The 20,085-nt window shown below is 43.5% G+C and overlaps 1 protein-coding gene across 2 annotated transcripts; it reads right to left on the bottom strand.

The window, feature by feature from the left end:
* Positions 1 to 933: 933 nt before the first annotated feature.
* Positions 934 to 17,730, bottom strand: LOC310798554 (semaphorin-7A-like). 2 transcript variants are annotated; one of them, XM_083661096.1, is made up of 6 exons: positions 17,624 to 17,730; positions 14,329 to 14,521; positions 10,016 to 10,131; positions 5,259 to 5,404; positions 2,608 to 2,672; positions 934 to 1,828 (listed from the first exon to the last, which is right to left on the bottom strand). In XM_083661096.1, the coding sequence occupies exons 1-6, from the start codon at positions 17,672 to 17,674 to the stop codon at positions 1,476 to 1,478; spliced, it is 924 nt and encodes a 307-aa protein (XP_083517222.1). In that variant the 5' UTR covers positions 17,675 to 17,730; the 3' UTR covers positions 934 to 1,475. The 2 variants fall into 2 exon arrangements, with proteins under 2 accessions (XP_083517222.1, XP_083517223.1); XM_083661097.1 differs by having other exon boundaries at positions 2,617 to 2,672.
* Between the last annotated feature and the right edge of the window lie 2,355 nt (positions 17,731 to 20,085).

Here is a 20,085-nt window from a genome sequence, read left to right as displayed (position 1 = left end):
TTGTTAAGGGCGCCTGTTCAGAGGGAGGGGAACTCGTTGGAATAGCGTGAACCTCCCACGTGTCCTACCGGTGAAGCTTCCCCTGTCAGGTGAAAAGAAGCGGCTGGCTAACTGCCCATGTCTCGGAGGAAGCATGGAGCCAGTTTTTGGCTCTCCCCAGATCGGCAGAGGGTGGAGCAGCAACCAGGATAAATAAATTAAAATTAGTACTAATGGGGGATAAAAATGGGATAAAAAATCGGGGGGGAAAAAGAAAGCGATTCATATCTACATACAAATTATGTCCTTAATACAGTGCAACCAGTCAAACAAAGTTCAAAGTTAGAAAGCGATTCATATCTACATACAAATGAACTCCCAGAGGAATCATACTTCATGCTCAATATCAAAACATATCAAAGCTCAATATCACATCGTTCTCTCTGCTGAGTCTCACTACATTGTTTGACTGAAAAATAAGGATGGCTTAAATAAGATGGCTGAACCTCATATTTCAACTTCTTCAGCATGAGTCAGCCCATAGATATTATCTCTATGGGCTGACTCACCAAGGGACGGTGCTGCGGCTCTACACTACAGGATTGGGGAGTCTAGAGCAGGTACATAGACGTCTGTTCAGATGTTATGTTCACTGCGGGGTTGAATCCCTGATCCTGTCTGCCTGGGCTGGGCTAGCAGCTAAATGCTAACTCTGCTGCATTGGAAGAATCTGTATTTGAAACTGTATCTATTGTACTGTACAAAGTGCACTCTGTTCTTTTTTTAAATTGAGCAATGGATTTCGACAGGAATACAGGAAATGGCTTAAAATAGCTGCAGTAATAAAGCTTGCCAAGCAAGTCTGAGGTAGTATGCAAGGTAGGAAGTTAACATGATGGTAAAATGCTAATGCCAATGGACTGCATTTATATAGCGCTTTTATCCAAAGCCCTTTACAATGTGCCTACATTCACCCATTCACACACCGAGGGCGGCCAGCTGCCACGCAGGGTGCTGGCACAGCCATCGGGAGCAATCTGGGGTTCAGTGTCTTGCCCAAGGACACTTCGACATGCGGACTGGAGGAGCCGGGGATCGACCTACCGACCTTCTGATTAGTGGACGACCCGTTCTACCTCCTGAGCCACAGTCGTCCCACATGATGCAATACACGTTCAAAAGAATGTATTGTAATACAAGACTTGGATGATGGGCTGCACAATTCATCACGTACATGTATGATCATAGATGGCCATTTTCATTTCCATAATCACTAGTAGAAGGTTGGCATAGTGGCAATATAAGAGCATTGATAAAATGTTCCACTCGCCGTTGAAAATATTTTACGCTATTGCAGTCGATGTCAAGATGTTGATATAGTGCCATAAAATCAATCGTGATCACAATTTCTAGCAAAATAATCTGGATGATCATGTCAGTCATCATAACTGTGCAGCCCTATAGCTACTGTATTGTTATTGTACAGATACCTGGAGCTAACAACACAGACTCATGATCACCGCAGCCAGCAGATAAACCCAGGCCAGTGGGCTGCATGCCTGGCCTGCTCCGTTGTGGATCAGGTCTAGGCGGTACTTTGCCAGGGTTCTTCTGTAGCCCATCTCCTCCATCACACAGCTGTAGGTGCCCTCCTGCTCTGGACCCATGCTGTCAATGAGAAGGAGGCACTGCTGCTTCGTTGGGCTGCAGGGTATTATTGCAGTTCCATGATGCCAAGCGTACGTAGCATGGTGGGACGACACCGGGCACCGAAGGAAATACTTTGACCCCAAGAGAAGTGTGACACCTTCTGCATCTCCTCCAATCCTATCAGAAGAGCTGGTAAGCACTGAAAACACAACACAAGGATGTCTGGTTGTTGTTTGCTAGATTAGTGTTTATATTGATTGATTGATTGATTGAAGTTTATTTCAAATATGCAACAACAACAAACAATAAGTACAGATAGCCTTAAGCCATTAAAATATATAAATGTATGAAAGAAACACAAAGATCAAACTCAATTTTGTCATTACATAATATTTGAAAAGGAGTGGGAAGAAGTATACACTTATTTAATCCCACCCCCTTTCCTCAAATCATAATTTACTAATTTCAAAACGATATACTTGTACTTATATAGATATATATATATATATATCTATATATATATAGATATATATATATACTTATATAGATATAAGGTTTTACAGTGGAAGGATTTCAGAGGCAGATGTGTGAAACAAAATGCTCAACAGCAATATTGCCATTTGGTAGGTAGTTCTCATGGGCGGAGTCAGTGCTGTGTTAATATTAAGGGTGATATTTCCCTGCCAATCAGGTGCAGTGACCAGCCAAGTAGCAATTTCATTGGGTGCCAGCAGATCTTTTTCCATCTGTGCCAGTTCTATCACACTTGGGTCTAACCAACAGATTTTTGGTAATATTGTGACCAGAGACGGTAGCGCAGGCTCACAGCAGCCAGTGGCACACCTGTTGTAAAAAGCATTGTATGAGGAGGAATAAATTGTATAGGTGTGGGAGGAGCCAATCAAATTCCTCTCATCCCTTTTAAAACAGTGCTGCCATCAGACTCAAAGCTATGTGTTGTCTGCTTTGACATCTCACCTTTCCCACCTCTTTGCTTCTGGCACACCATGCAATTCCCATTCTCCACATCCTGCAGTGTTCCACTGTGAAATGAAAAGTGCATTTGAGTTGAGCAAGATCTACATGTGAAGTAGGGATGTAACCATAACCAGTTTTAATGATAACCGTGATAAAATTCCTTACGATAACCGTACCGTTTCAAATTTTAATTATAATTCAAACCGTGGTACCGTGATTACCGTGTTACCATGGTTACAGTGCTTTGAAAAACATGGTAAATACTGTCCATCATCAACCAAAGTTGGCAACAGTCTCCCAGATGCAAACGTGCAGCCTTGGAGAAATGATTTCAGTGAGTGTATCAATCCTTTTTGGGTCTGAGTTTTCAATATAAAATGTTGTGAAATGATTTCAGTGAGTTTCTCTCTACTTTTGAACATTTTTAGCTATATTTTACGAATACCGTGATAATACGATAACCGTGATCATTTTGGTCACGATAATCGTGATGTGAAATTTTCATACCATCACATCTCTACTGTGAAGCAGAGCTGAAGTACTCGAGTCCGGTCTCGAGTGTGAGGGATCTCGAGAGCCCCTCCTCACACTGCAGGCAAAAGTGGGCCAAATCTGAATTCTCCAACCCCCCCCACCCCCCTCTCCCCCCGTAAGTGACTCAGGTCTGTTTTTTCCATGACCGTGTGAACAGTACAAATCACACAGAATCTGATATTTTCAAATGTGACATCCTCTGTGCCACTTCTGAGTTCCTCATTTCACTTCAGTACATGTCATCATAATATGAATCTTTTAGATAACACTAAGGTTACTATGGTTAAAATACAACCAAAAAAACAGGAAGACAACATCAGCAAAACTGCAGGATCTATATTGTGTGTATCAGAATTTCCACCAACTGAACGACAACAGGAAAGAAGGGTGGTGACAGAGTGGTCTCGCTTACCGTTTAAAGACACCATCCACTAACCACAACTATAACATACCAGTGCTATTGCATGTGGTCATGTTTCTCAAAACTAAGACAACATTTCACACCAACTCTCTTGGTTCCTGTCAGAAGGGAATGTTGCTACTTCTCTTTTGTCACAAACAGTGTGGCATCTTCCTGCTTTGTGCCATAAAGTCATCTATCTTTGTATCATTGAGCCATCCAGCACATCTCCTGCCAAATTGGACCTGGTGGCACATCATGTAAAAGGCACTGTATGCTGCCAACCATGTGGTCACGATGGCCTTGTTTGTTTACAGAAATTATACTTTAAATAAATATGGCAAATAATAAATAAAATTCTACATCTAAGTGGAAATAAGGAATTTCACTCCAAAACGCTCTATCTCCAAATTGAAATATTGCCACCTGAAATTCATTAAGTCTTACTAATTAGCAGGTTAACATTTTGGTTGGCTCTCAACTTGACATGACATGAACATGAGTTATGATTGTACCTTTATGGCAGAAATAATTTTCTAAGATGTGTGTTTTTTTGTTGGTTTTTTGGTCGAGAGGTAGAATGAAGTAGCCTGGTTAACACCAGAGCAATCTAGTAAGAGAGTGGCGTCAGCGGAGGTCCAAAATGCGTGACTCAGTAGCCAATGAACAGCCAGGAATGGGTCTCGCGCTACGTTTGAATGCTAAAATAAAGCTGACAATATACAATTTGATTCTTTAAAAAACGTCAGACTTTTTCAAAGTACATCACAAACTGCAACTCGACAGCGCTTCTTAATCCAGAACCTTACTTCCAGGAACTCTTGAGAGTAAAAAAACGGGTCCAATTGGAGTGAATGGTGACGTCGCGACTCTTCTATATACACGGCTCTGGTTAAAACCATTCTGTTTGGTTCTGTGGATCCGTCTGGCCTCCTGCCCGGGGCGGGTGTTTTCAGAAACAAAGTGTACAGGCCAATCAGGGACCTGCCTTGTAGTTGACATCATAATCAACCAATCAGGAACGCCACTGGCAAAACAGTAGTTGCTGCCTCCGTGGCTCTCCGGCTGGAGCAGTAGCATCAACGTTTGTCGAGTTTAAACAACCATAAGTGCAGTTATTTCAGAAATAGACTCAATAAAGACGGATACACAGAAGGAAACTACCGTAAATTCCGGATTACCGAAATTTCCAGTTTTTTGGCCTTTTTTGGCCCCTGCGGCTTATATAACGGTGCGGCTTATCTATGGATTTTCCCCCCCCCAAAAAAAAAAAAAAAAAATCTCTCTTTTTTAGCACTCTTTCTAACTATAAATCCACTTCTGTTTTAATTTCTTCTCTTGCCCTCTTTTAACAACATAACATAACATAACAACACAGGTGGTGTTGTGTTATGTTGTTTTGTTGAAATGTTAATAAATGGGAGCTTCCTCAAACAGCCATCTCTTTCCCGACAATCCCCTCTGTGCATGAACCCTTACATATGGTAATTAAACATTAAAACACAATAAAAAAAAAAAAAAAAAAAAAAAAAAAAAAAAAAACATTAAAACACCCGTGGCTTATAGTCCGGTGCGGCTTATATATGTAAAAAACAGTCAACTTTGCAGGTGCGGCTTATACTCCGGTGCGGCTTATAGTCCGGAATTTACGGTATGTGAGTTCACCGATCCTGATGGTTTTAAGCAGGCTAAGAATGAAGATCTTCAAATGTCTTACGGTGTATGAGGGGTACAGTGGGTGCTGTTCCACCCGCAGTAGGGATCTCTGGCCAGGATGCATTCCTCACAGCTGTCTCCATAGTGGCCACAGCTCCCCACGTCCAGCTGGACCAGTTCACTGCTGCTTCTCACATAGAGCTTCCTCTGCAGGGTTAGACGGATACAGCTTAGCAGATACATGGCACCCATATTGGTTTTTTAATCAAAACTGGATATTGGACAGTCAATATTGTCCAGGGGTTCCTCCCTGATCATAGATACACAAAAACAGTCTGAATTCTTTTTTTAATCAGTTTTAGCCGCGCTCAATTCCCTGCAGCTCACCCGCTACGTGGGCTCTCATATGCAGCTCTCATACGCAGCTCGGTTGCTGTGTGGCCTCACCTGCTCTATTGGCACAATTGCTTAAAGTCAAACTGAACCCGTAGTGGCGCATGGGTCGGAGTCCGTTTCAGACTGAAAACATAACTTGTCTGAGATGACAGGTTGAGAGGCGGGTCATAGTAGCATGTCGATGATTTGATTTGACAATTCTGGGGACTGGCTTTGGCATTGGCCAATCCTGGCGTGTTCCACCCCCAAATCGAGTGGGATTCAGCGTGTTGTCGTGCTACGCGAGTGGGATCCGCCGAGTACCAGGCAGCCAGCTGCTTCTGTGTGGAACGAGCGGACAATCCGATGCATGAGTGCTGCCCGCCGGCCTGGAATCTCCGAGGGGCGACCCCTGACAACCAGGCTCTCAGGCGCGCGCCATTATCGCTATTGTGGTAAATACAATATTCCTGGAATGCGAGTTTTAACGAGCCAGTTACATTTCTTTGCATTCTCAGACATTACCGTTTGATTTATTTAGTATGTTCCATACAATTGGCCAAGTTAGTAGTTAGTTTATGGGCTAGAAATTCTGCCAGATGACAGCCACTAGGCACCATTTTCTCCTTCATTTGGAAGAGAAAATGATCCTGAAATGAAGATTTGATTGACAGCTGCCATGTCGTGATATGATTGGTTGAAATGGGGTAGAAATCTGATAGTACTAGGTGACGTCAGCAAACTGTAGATTACTGTTATGAATGAAATCTTGAAAAATGAACTTTTGATGTGAATAAGTGTAAAAAACTAAAGAAATTCAATTTTTGAGATTTTTTTGGCATACATTATTAACACATTGAATGCCAGCCATGTTTTCATTCCTGTAGGTAAGTTGTGCCAGGGGTGTTTTTGACGATTCTGGCTCATTTTAGAACAGCCGAGGATTCTTTTCTGTTAAGAATTCATGAACAGCAATTATCTAAAAATAACTAATAGAATGTGTGCTTTCTCTGTCTAAAAGAGTTAGTTTGCAGAGTTAGTAGTTATGTAGATATTAGCCGTTGAGTACAGCATGGTTTCAGCGTCTGGAAATTTATTCAGAGATAAATGGCTTTTTGTGAAACAGTCACTTTAACCATTCATTTTTGGCATCAGTAAGACCGTCAGACATTCTAAACAATAGTTTTGAACAGTAATTTCCTCCATAACAACAGGAAACACCCCTCTCATTCAAACTCCTCCCTCCGTGTGTCTTCTCCTCCTTCCTCCTGGCTGTACAGCGGGCGTGTCAGAAGCGCTTTTGCTGCTGCCTGCCTGTGTGCCTGCCTGCCTGCTTGCCTGCGTGCGGACGCTCCTTGTGCGAGTCAAGATGGGCCGGGGAATGCGTGGGCGATGGGCAGATGTTGATTCTGGCCTTTCTGAGGTGTTTCAAAGTGTGTTTCACCTATGATCTATTTTGCAAATCGCTCTCCGCTCTCTGTGTGCTGCTGCCGGTGCGCGGCCGCTCTCAGGCAAGACAAGTCTTGAATGGATTACTGTAAAATCGCGTCGCCATTTCCTTGAATGGCTTGCTACCGCGGTGTGTGTGTGTGTGTGTGTGTGTGTGTGTGTGTGTGTGTGTGTGTGTGTGTGTGTGTGTGTGTGTGTGTGTGTGTGTGTGTGTTCGCGCGTTGCTGCGCGGCTCTGGGGGGAAGGGATCTCTGTCCGTTCTGTGTGTGTGTCTCGGGCTTCTGACTGTAAAATCGCCATCGAAGAGGCGGCTGCTTTTGGTCCCGTGGCTTTTGGGTCCCATGGCTGTGGCTTCTCTCGGTCTCTGTCGCCACTTAGTGGTCGGTAAAATAGATTACACACATGCTCTTGCTCCAAATAGTTATCTCAAAGATGTAAAAGGGGTTGATTGATGTCCCTCCGTCAAAAAAAAAAAATCTTTATGTAAGACGAGTTAGTCCGTCCTTGGCACTTAAGCGCTGGATTATGTAAGACGAGTTAGGTCGTCTATGGCACTTAATGTGTTAAATAGGTGCACTGAATACCCAGGTATTTGAACTAAAAGAAAAGAAAAGTCATTTTTGGGTTCAGCTCAACTTTAACTTCGCATCACTGATGACATCACAATTGCTCGAGTGACCATCACTGATCACATCATGGAGTGCTCAAGTGACATCACTCACATTTGCCCAACTTCGCATCACTGATGATGTCAGTGTGTGAAAGAAAAGTAGAGTCCGCACATTGACAGATGATGTCATAGACACTGTGACATCATCAGTGACATCATTACTGACCAGAATCATCACAAATCTCACAATGTGCGACCAAAATCACAGACAGACACTTGCTCATATTTTAGACTTATTTCGTATGCATTAAAGTCTTACAAATCATTGTAGACTACAGAAGGGGGGGGGCGCACCCCCCCCAATCACCATCAACGGCACAGTGGTGGAAAGGGTGGACAGCTTCAAGTACCTGGGAGTCAATATCCACCAGGACCTGACATGGGCCAACCACACCGCCAATGTTGTCAAAAAGGCCCAACAGCGACTACACGGACTCAGACGCCTGAAGAAATTTGGGCTAAGGCCAAAAATCCTCAGGGACTTCTACAGAGGCACCATTGAAAGCCTGCTGACTGGCTGCTTCACCACCTGGTACGGGAACTGCACCACCATGGACCGCAGGGCGCTAAGAAGGGTGAGGCGCGCGGCCCAGCACGTAACAGGATGTGAGCTGCCAGAACTGCAAGATCTGTACAACCAGCGGTGCCTCAGGAGGTCCCTGAAGATCATCAAAGACACAAACCACCCCCACAACAGTCTGCTCTCCCTGCTACCCTCAGGGAGGAGATACATGGTCCCAAGAGCACGCACAAATCGCTTGAGGGACAGTTTCTTCTCGCAGGCCACGAGACTCCTTAACACATTGACTGCCAGCCCTTTTTTCAATGCTGTAGGTAGGTTCTGCCAGTTTTTTTTTTGAGGATTCTGGCTCATTTTACAAGAGCCGAGGATTCTTTTCTGTTAAGACTTCGTGAACACCAATCATCTAAAAAGAACTAATAGAATGTGTGCTTTCTCTGTCTAAAAGAGTTAGTTTGTAGAGTTAGTAGTTATGTAAGCATTAGCAGTTGAATACAGCATGGTTTCAGCGTCAGAAAAATTATTCAGAGATAAATGGCTTTTTGTGAAATTCGATAGAACAGTCACTTTAACCATTCATTTTTGGCATCAGTAAGAGTCAGACATCTAAACAATAGTTTTGAACAGTAATTTCCTCCATAACAGCAGGAAACCCCCCTCTGCTTCCAACTCCTCCCTCCGTGTGTGTTCTCCTCCTGCCTCCCTGGCTCTCCAGCGGGCGTGTCACAACGAAGTTGCTGCTGCCTGGCTGCTGCCTGTTAGCGCGGCCGCTGTTTGAGGAAGTCTGGGTGGACTCGCTCGTTTCGTGGAGTTTTGGTTGAGAGCTTTGATGCGATTCTGGTCATATTTATGCTGCGTGTTTCAAAGTGTGCATCCAATCTATTCTTGGAACCCCCCACCGTTGCCACCGCTGTGCATCAGCGCGAAAGTGAAAGCGTTTTCGCCATCAATTTTACAGTATGAGAACGGCTTCGTCGCGCTTTTCCGTCCAGTTTTGGGTCGCCTCTTTGGCTCTTTCTACTGTGGAGAGACATGTCGACACTCAGTGGGTCGGTAAAATAGATTATACACATTCAATACCTCCAATTCTGGTGTAGGAGACGTAAAAGGGGTTGATCGATGTCCCACCGTCAAAAAAAAAAATGTTTATGTAAGCCGAGATATCTCGTCCTTCGCACTCAACGGTTGGATTATGTAAGCCGAGATATCTCGTCCTTGGCACTCAACGTGTTAACATATACAAATAGTGTAGTAGCCGCACTGCAGCTGCTACCATCACGTACGACTAATGTTCAATAGTATGTTAATTAGGCATATGCTATTTGCACCTAACAGAATGTTATTATGTTTAATTATGTTTAATTATGTTTAAAGTATGTTCATGCCATTTGCACATATGTGCAGTGAATACACCACTGTCTGTGGCGTGTCTTACTGCTTTATTGCTTGTTGCCTCTTGTTTTTATTTTATTTTTTATTTTTTGCACTATGTTGTAACAGAGTCTACAGCACAAGAATTTCACACGTGATACTTGTACTACGGAGTGACAATAAAAATCTTGAATCTTGAATCTACAAGAGCCCTTCAGTTCCTAGATGTGTGTAGTAGGGAGTGGTGGGTGTGTGGGTAGCTAGATGTGTGTAGTAGGGAGTGGTGTGTGTGTGTGTGTAGCTAGATGTGTGTAGTAGGGAGTGGTGGGTGTGTGTGTAGCTAGATGTGTGTAGTAGGGAGTGGTGGGTGTGTGTGTAGCTAGATGTGTGTAGTAGGGAGTGGTGTGTGTGTGTGTAAGCATGTCTGACTCACAGTGGTGGGCTGAAGCATCATGGTGAGGATGTGGTCAGGCTGGCTGAAGGGTTGATACTCAGTGATGAAAAACGCCTTGGTGTTCGTCTCCACAGCCTTGTGAACTCTTCCATTCTCTGTGGGGAAGCATACCGGTAATATGATGTAATATAGCACTGACAGAGGAGGATTTTTGCACTCATATGCCCTGTTATATTTGTACTATGTTGTAAACGGAGTCCACAGCACAAGAATTTCACACGTGATACTTGTACCATGGAGTGACAATACAAAATCTTGAATCTTGAATCTTGAATGAGTAAGCGTCCTACCCACCAGGCCACACACCCACCCAGCCAGCCACACACATCCTTTAAACTTGTACTTCTATCCTCATGGGGACCATAATGAGTACATGCGTTCTCTCTCCCCTGAACCTAACCTTAACCTCATCTTAATTCTAACCTGAACCTAACTTTAACCTAATCCTAATTCTAATCCGAGCTTTAGCTGTGTACTATACAGTCAATTTTGCCTTTTATTAAGATATGAAGTAACGTTATTTTACACGAGTAGCCCACAGGGAATGTGTACAGATAAGAACTGATCACCGAAAACGGAGGTTTGGCATTATTTTTTCTGTGCTGTTATGACATGGAGATAGAGACAACAAGCTAACACTGTTAGCTATTAGCCTTGGTTTGTAAGGTACCCCGTTGTGAATTAACTTTGTGTTCTGTTGTGATTGTCTATTGTCTAATAAACGATTTTAAATGATTTGCTCTGTGCGTGATTCCAATTCAGTTCCATGACAGTATTGTACAGTGGCTGCTGCAAGCATGATGCGGGGGACAGTGATAAGTGATTGTTGTTTAACACAGTGAGTTTGATATGACTTCTTGTCAAATTACAAAGTCAAAGTGCAGTAAACATTTTACTAACAAGGTCAGGCAAGCACATCGTTATTGCTTTTATATGATCTTGGTTGTGATCAAGTCAAGGGAACTGGCATCCAGTGTGTGTAGATCAGTGATACTCAACTTGCGGCCCGCAATGTTTTTTTTTTTTCTCTCTCTTTTTTTTTTACAGTGCACCTGAACGCAACATGCAAGATACCCGCTGAATAAGTGTCCAAATGTTCATGTCATTCTGGCCAATACTCCACTTCTGTTATAGCATTTCAATCTGGAATATGGAATATCTTTCAATAAGCTCTGATTTAGCTGCTAAATTGTCAAATACCGCCGTCTGCTCGCTACCCAGGCACTTATGTATGTACCGTACTTAACCTAACTAACTTAACCTAACTAACTATCCGGTGTGCACAACATTGTCAGACTAAACTCCGACTGACACCCCAAAAACCTACAATCCGCTACAGAAAAATGTATATTGATTGTTTATTAACTGGCCCCTGGCCTTCTATCATTTCACGAAAGTGGCCCCCGGGCAAAGCAAGTTGAGTATCCCTGGTGTAGACGTTCTCCATTGCTCCATAAAAAAAAACATTATTTATCCCTTTTTCATAAACCTTGATAAGGTAACGAGGTAACTTCAGGTTTAACCCTAGGTTTGCCGTACCACAACGCTAGTTAACTTCTTACCGAAATAGATCACCATAGCAACTTATGCTCTACGGCTAACCTGCTTTGTAGCAGGTTAAGTTCAGAGGATAAGATCAAAACCCATGAAAGACCCACCTGCCTCAATCAGCTCTTTGGAAACAGCGAGTCGCCATTCATATGGTCCCCATATGAAAAATACATTGCATTCAAATGAAAAAGAAAAAGAACAAAGAAAAAAAAACATATGGCTCCTGTTGAATTAATCAAGGACTGAAGCCTTGCACTTGTTGCAGGCTACATAATTAAATTAAGCCCTACTTACCACTTTGGAATATGTTTTTATATACTGTATTCATTTTTGTGCTCTCAAGTAGGCTAGATACGTTTGACCCCGCCGATCGATTGTAGCTGAATGGTGAGTGGAGAAATATCACTAAACCGGCATAAAAAGGTTACATAAACGTCTCTAAAGCGCACGGAGCAACGGAGCTGAGGCTGACGTTGGGTTGGACATGGTCATACATGTCAGAATAGCCTACTACTACATCTAAGCAATTTAATATGGGATCGCCTGCACACAGAGATTATTCATATCTAGGCTACTCCTGCATTTTGCAGCTGCAACTGTGTTGCTTTTAACCTGTCTGTGATTGAACTTCATATTATTTCCAGCATAGTCATTGTATGAAATATGGAGATATGCGACTCTACTGCCAATGGCCTATATGTGACCACAAAATAGGCTATTTTTTATAAATGAAATCTATGCCTGCAGTACCGTGTCGATTCAGTTCAGCAGGCTTTTAAAAAATTTATTATCATTATTTTTTTTATTGATAGCCTATTAGCCTATAGGAATTATTCCATCAGTGCGACCAAACAACACATCATGAGATCATTATTATTCATTGAGCCTAAATGGTCTAAAAATGCCTACGGATTTTGCAAATTTAGATTGAGATAGATTACACATTACTTCCACTCGCAAAAAAGACATGCAGGTTTTATTTAGATTATTGAGAGGGTGAATTGAGCTGCTGTAGATACATGGAGACAGAAACCGCTCTTCAAAGAAATTACTGATGTGAATAAAAGCGGTAACTTTAGACAGTCATTCGGAAACAGACTGATAATATTCAACGCGGATTTGGATTCTGACATACAGTAGTAAAGCTTCACGATTTGCGCTTTGAATGAATGAGGAAATAGGCGTGTCTGGCGCTGTAAAAGCTGGGGCAGTCCATATTGCATTGTGATTGGCTAGTTGTTAAAAACCACGCCTCTTTTGCGGGCACGAGCTCGGTGCACAAGCATTTTCATGTGCATGCACTCTCAACTTGATTAGAAAAACCTGGATCCAATTAACGAGTTGAGAACTACATTCGTGATATAACTTAACTAGAATCTAGCTAGATGAAAGTATCTGGTTAAAGTCGAGCTGAACCCAAAAATTACTTTTATTTTATTTTAGTTCAAATACAGTACCTGGGTATGCAGTGCACCTATTTAATAATGTATGCCAAACAAATCACAACAATCTAAATTCTTTTTCACATCAAAAGTAAATTTTTCAAGATTTCATTGATAACAGTAATGTACAGTTTGCTGACGTCACCTAGTACTATCAAATTTCTACCCCATATCAACCAATCATATCACGACATGGCAGCTGTCAATCAAATCTTCATTTCAGGATAATTTTCTCTTCCAAATGAAGTAGAAAATGGCACCTAATGCCTGTCATCTGGCAGAATTCCTATCCCATAAACTAACTACTAACTTGAGCAATTGTTAGAAACATGAACAAAAAACAAATACTATAATCTCTAAGAATGCGAAGAAATGTAACTGGCTCGTTAAAACGCGCATTCCAGGAATATTATTTACATTTATAACGATAATGGCGCACGCCACTGAGCCTGACAGCCTCCCTGGCTGTCAGGGGTCGTCTCTCGGAGATTCCAGGCAGGCGGGCAGCACCTATGCATCGGATTGTCCGCTCGCTCCGCACGAAGCCGGTGGCTGCCTGGTGCTCCGCGGATCCCACTGGCGTAGCACGACATCATGCTGAATCCCACCCGATTTGGGGGTGGAACACGCCAGGATTGGCCAATGCCAAAGCCAGTCCTCAGAATTGTCAAATCAAATCATCGATACGTATATGGTCCGCCTCTCAATTTGTTTTCAGTCTGAAACGGACTCAGATGCACGTGACGAACGGGTTCACCTCGACTTTAAGCCAAACCAGATCAAGGGACAGATCCTGGATCTGCTTATCCTACATTTGTGCGGTATAGCCCTCAGGTCTTGACTCAAACCTGTTATTTTCCATGATGCTAACTTTTTTGTTTCACAAAAAAAGGGGGGTCGGGGAGAGAAACAGTAAGTGTGTTTCACCTTGCTTGAGTCATATTGTTTCAGCAGACTAACTCACCTAAGGAGAGAAACAGTAAGTGTGTTTCACCTTGCTTGAGTCATATGGTTTCAGCAGACTAACTCACCTAAGGAGAGAAACAGTAAGTGTGTTTCACCTTGCTTGAGTCATATGGTTTCAGCAGACTAACTCACCTAAGGAGAGAAACAGTAAGTGTGTTTCACCTTGCTTGAGTCATATTGTTTCAGCAGACTAACTCACCTAAGGAGAGAAACAGTAAGTGTGTTTCACCTTGCTTGAGTCATATTGTTTCAGCAGACTAACTCACCTAAGGAGAGAAACAGTAAGTGTGTTTCACCTTGCTTGAGTCATATTGTTTCAGCAGACTAACTCACCTAAGGAGAGAAACAGCACTGTGTGCCCATTCGTCTTGTTCTGGAAACGCTCCGTGCAGATGTGAGTGTAGTGCTGGTGATTAACGAGGAGTGGACCGGAGTCGTCCAGAGGCAGGACTCTGTCCTCCATCTCTGAGTTCTTGTTTACTATCTTCAGGACTTCATGAGGAAGCTTTGTGCTGTCCACCACACACTGAAGAAAGAAGGGAAGGTCAGACACACCAAAAAAAGAAAAAGATAAATCAACTTTAATTGCACCTGTTTTAAATGGTGTAATTGTGTGGATGATGAACTATTCGGTGTGATCCTCTTTTGAATTGTATCCTTTTGTTTATTTAGGCATTTCCACTTTCATGTTTGTGATTTTCTTAACTTAATCTCAGCACCACTGGAAAAGAGGGTCCCAACCCTCAGTGTGTGTTCAGAGAATTAAATAAATGTAGGTTGATTGATTGTTTGATTGACTGTTCAAAATACATACTACAGCATGCGCTGGGACGCGTCATCAGTGATGTTAGCTGGGGTCGTAAGGTGTTTCGGGTCTGTCAACATCATACACCCTCGCCCAGTAGACCCAGCCGAGGCCGATTAAGACCCCGACCCGCGTCCCAGAAGCAGCCGCTCACGGATCAGCCTTCCTACTCTGTCTGCAACGTTGCCCGTGGAAGGGCTGATCACGCCCAATCTGCTGCAATAGAGCTAGTGCTACACCGCAGTATTGAAAGACCCTTCGGTGCATGGAGGCTCAGGCCCTGTGGGTTTCTCCCGGCCGCGCTCCTCCTTTGTCATTGAATTGAATTGAATTTAATTGTTGTGATTGTGTCTATTTCTACAACTAGGAATGCTCACCTGCTCTGCGGGCTCGCCCATCCTGCAGCTCGCTGAGCTGCCCCTGCAGCTCGCCAAGCTGGCCCTGCAGCTCGCATTCGCAGCTCGGCCGCTGCGCAGCCTTGCCCGCAACTCGGCTGCTGTGTGGCCAATGAGACCACTGATGATGTCAGATTTATGACATCACTGATGATGTCATCAGTGGGATTTATGACATCACTGATGATGTCACAGTGGGATTTATGACATCTCGGATGATGTCACAGTAGGATTTATGACATCACTGATGATGTCACAGTGGGATTTATGACATTTATTTTTATTTTTTTATCGATTTTTTATCCCATTTTTATCCCCCATTAGTGCTCATTTTAATTTATTTATCCTGGTTGCTGCTCCACCCTCTGCCGATCTGGGGAGAGCCGAAAACTGACTCCATGCTTCCTCCGAGACATGGGCAGTTAGCCAGCTGCTTCTTTTCACCTGACAGGGAAAGCTTCACCAGTAGGACATAGCATGTGGGAGGATCACGCTATTCCAACCAGTTCCCCTCCCTCCGAACAGGCGCCCTTAACCACCAGAGGAGGAACCACATCAGCAGCCAGGATATTGCATGTTTTGGTGAAGGGGGTGTCTATATGAAGGAAACCCCCGGGAGGCACGGGGAGAACATGCAAACTCCACACAGAAAGGCCCTTTTGACGACCCCACCCGGGTGGTGGGCACTCGAGGACATGCGGACGGGCACGCATTCCTTCAGTGCTCACAGCGTCGAACCCAGGACCTTCAAGCTGTGAGGCGACAGCGCTTACCACTGCACCACCGTAGCCCCCATTTATGACATTTATGACATCACAGTGGGACAGAGAAACAAACAGAGCCCCAGCTCCCATTTATATACTGATAACTGCACTTATGGCTGTGTTTACTTACTGCTCATTAACATGAACATTACCGCTCGTTGCTTTGAGAGATGCTCTTACTGTTTTGCCAGCATCCTTGATTGGTCGGTTATGTCCTCAACTCTGGGCAGGGCCCTGATTGGCGGCAATTTTGCCGTAACTTGTGTAAATGGCTGGGATAGAGTGGAAGTCCAGACTGCTCCATGGAGCCAAACAGAATGTGAGGTCATGTGATCAGGATGGTTTTAGCAGGCTATCAGCACATGACACAGAATGTAAGGTCATGTGATCAGGATGGTTTTAGCAGGCTATCAGCACATGACACAGAATGTAAGGTCATGTGATCAGGATGGTTTTAGCAGGCTATCAGCACATGACACAGAATGTAAGGTCATGTGATCAGGATGGTTTTAGCAGGCTATCAGCACATGACACAGAATGTAAGGTCATGTGATCAGGATGGTTTTAGCAGGCTATCAGCACATGACACAGAATGTGAGGTCATGTGATCAGGATGGTTTTAGCAGGCTATCAGCACATGACATTGCCATTCAAATAAGTCCACAATTGTGGTAATGTGGTGTTTTCATGACAGCAGCCATGTCTTTAAAACAGCTGAGGGTCATGAAAATGCTGTCATTTGAGAACTGTATTAAGTCTTACTTCCTCTAAAATGTTGATTTGATAGACAATAATCCCAGTAATATTCACTGTATATTTAAGCAATATAGCATGAGAGCCAGTGTGTTGTGGCAAATATATCCCGCTGATCAGCTGTTATCCCACGAGGCCTGAGGCCTCGTGGGATAACTGCTGAGCAGCGGGATATATGCCACAACACACGCAGCTCGAGTGCTATATTGCTTTTATAAAATGGTTTCCAAGTATGATAATATAATAATAATAATAATACTATAAGTCCGACTGGCATGGCATTCTGATAGAGTCAGTTGAAACACTACTGTAAGGCGGGACCTCTAGCAAGAAGATAGACGTGCGGGTGATTTGATTGGATCGTTCTGGAGACTGAAGTTGACATTGGCCAATCCTGGCGCTTGCTGAGAAGCTGAGAGCTTTCTGCAAAGCCCGACACGCAGCTCGAGCGCAGCGCTGCATTCTCAGCGCTTGCTGAGAAGCTGAGAGCTTTCTGCAAAGCCCGACACCAACTAACGTTACGTCTTATTTAGAAATGCGGGGTTAACAGCCTTTTTTTTTTGCAAAGAAGACATTAGCCTGCGTCTATTCTTGTACAAAACATAATTTTCTGCGAAGTATTAGTAAAGTTATAAGCGAAGATCGATTCACAAGGATCTGACAGCTGTCTCCGCCATTTTGTTTTTTCTACATTGTCATTTGAGGTAACCAAAGCCTTTTAGTAAGAGAGTTGTGTCTCATAACCCATGGCCATGGGTTATGAGAGTGGGTTACAGTATTTATACAATGGCTGTGAACCAATCAGATTGCTTGATTTGAGAGAGCCGTTTTATAAATATATATATATATATATATATATATATATATACTGTATATATATATCATTTTGGACTCATTACTATGACACGTACCGTCCCAGGCCTTGGGTGATTTGGGATGCTCGTGCTGAGCCCCTTGAACATGGATTGTGTGAAGATGTTGTCAATATCCTTTATTGTATAGATGCACACAGCACTCATCCCCCTGTAGAGACACAAAGAGTCAGCTACATTCATACTGTATACACACAGCACTCATCCCCCTGTAGAGACACAAAGAGTCAGCTACATTCATACTGTATACACACAGCACTCATCCCCCTGTAGAGACACAAAGAGTCAGCTACATTCATACTGTATGCACACAGCACTCATCCCCCTGTAGAGACACAAAGAGTCAGCTACATTCATACTGTATACACACAGCACTCATCCCCCTGTAGAGACACAAAGAGTCAGCTACATTCATACTGTATACACACAGCACTCATCCCCCTGTAGAGACACAAAGAGTCAGCTACATTCATACTGTATACACACAGCACTCATCCCCCTGTAGAGACACAAAGAGTCAGCTACATTCATACTGTATACACACAGCACTCATCCCCCTGTAGAGACACAAAGAGTCAGCTACATTCATACTGTATACACACAGCACTCATCCCCCTGTAGAGACACAAAGAGTCAGCTACATTCATACTGTATACACACAGCACTCATCCCCCTGTAGAGACACAAAGAGTCAGCTACATTCATACTGTATACACACAGCACTCATCCCCCTGTAGAGACACAAAGAGTCAGCTACATTCATACTGTATACACACAGCACTCATCCCCCTGTAGAGACACAAAGAGTCAGCTACATTCATACTGTATACACACAGCACTCATCCCCCTGTAGAGAGACACAAAGAGTCAGCTACATTCATACTGTATACACACAGCACTCATCCCCCTGTAGAGACACAAAGAGTCAGCTACATTCATACTGTATACACACAGCACTCATCCCCCTGTAGAGACACAAAGAGTCAGCTACATTCATACTGTATACACACAGCACTCATCCCCCTGTAGAGACACAAAGAGTCAGCTACATTCATACTGTATACACACAGCACTCATCCCCCTGTAGAGACACAAAGAGTCAGCTACATTCATACTGTATACACACAGCACTCATCCCCCTGTAGAGACACAAAGAGTCAGCTACATTCATACTGTATACACACAGCACTCATCCCCCTGTAGAGACACAAAGAGTCAGCTACATTCATACTGTATACACACAGCACTCATCCCCCTGTAGAGACACAAAGAGTCAGCTACATTCATACTGTATACACACAGCACTCATCCCCCTGTAGAGACACAAAGAGTCAGCTACATTCATACTGTATACACACAGCACTCATCCCCCTGTAGGGACACAAAGAGTCAGCTACATTCATACTGTATACACACAGCACTCATCCCCCTGTAGAGACACAAAGAGTCAGCTACATTCATACTGTATACACACAGCACTCATCCCCCTGTAGAGACACAAAGAGTTAGCTACATTCATACTGTATACACACAGCACTCATCCCCCTGTAGAGACACAAAGAGTCAGCTACATTCATACTGTATGCACACAGCACTCATCCCCCTGTAGAGACACAAAGAGTCAGCTACATTCATACTGTATACACACAGCACTCATCCCCCTGTAGAGACACAAAGAGTCAGCTACATTCATACTGTATACACACAGCACTCATCCCCCTGTAGAGACACAAAGAGTCAGCTACATTCATACTGTATACACACAGCACTCATCCCCCTGTAGGGACACAAAGAGTCAGCTACATTCATACTGTATACACACAGCACTCATCCCCCTGTAGAGACACAAAGAGTCAGCTACATTCATACTGTATACACACAGCACTCATCCCCCTGTAGAGACACAAAGAGTCAGCTACATTCATACTGTATACACACAGCACTCATCCCCCTGTAGAGACACAAAGAGTCAGCTACATTCATACTGTATACACACAGCACTCATCCCCCTGTAGAGACACAAAGAGTCAGCTACATTCATACTGTATACACACAGCACTCATCCCCCTGTAGAGAGACACAAAGAGTCAGCTACATTCATACTGTATGCACACAGCACTCATCCCCCTGTAGAGACACAAAGAGTCAGCTACATTCATACTGTATACACACAGCACTCATCCCCCTGTAGAGACACAAAGAGTCAGCTACATTCATACTGTATACACACAGCACTCATCCCCCTGTAGAGACACAAAGAGTCAGCTACATTCATACTGTATACACACAGCACTCATCCCCCTGTAGAGACACAAAGAGTCAGCTACATTCATACTGTATACACACAGCACTCATCCCCCTGTAGAGACACAAAGAGTCAGCTACATTCATACTGTATGCACACAGCACTCATCCCCCTGTAGAGACACAAAGAGTCAGCTACATTCATACTGTATACACACAGCACTCATCCCCCTGTAGAGACACAAAGAGTCAGCTAC

The sequence above is a fragment of the Poromitra crassiceps genome, assembly GCF_964638095.1.
Source record: "Poromitra crassiceps genome assembly, chromosome: 25".
Lineage (NCBI taxonomy): Eukaryota > Metazoa > Chordata > Actinopteri > Beryciformes > Melamphaidae > Poromitra > Poromitra crassiceps.
This window is presented reverse-complemented; position numbering and strand designations above follow the sequence as displayed.

Coding starts and splice junctions, on each gene's coding strand:
- LOC310798554 (XM_083661096.1), bottom strand. CDS start 17,674: ATGTTCAAGGGGCTCAGCACGAGCATCCCAAATCACCCAAGGCCTGGG. Junction 14,522..17,623: donor ATCACCCAAGGCCTGGGACG/GTACGTGTCATA, acceptor TTCTTTCTTCAG/TGTGTGGTGGACAGCACAAA. Junction 5,405..10,015: donor TGATGCTTCAGCCCACCACT/GTGAGTCAGACA, acceptor CTAACCCTGCAG/AGGAAGCTCTATGTGAGAAG.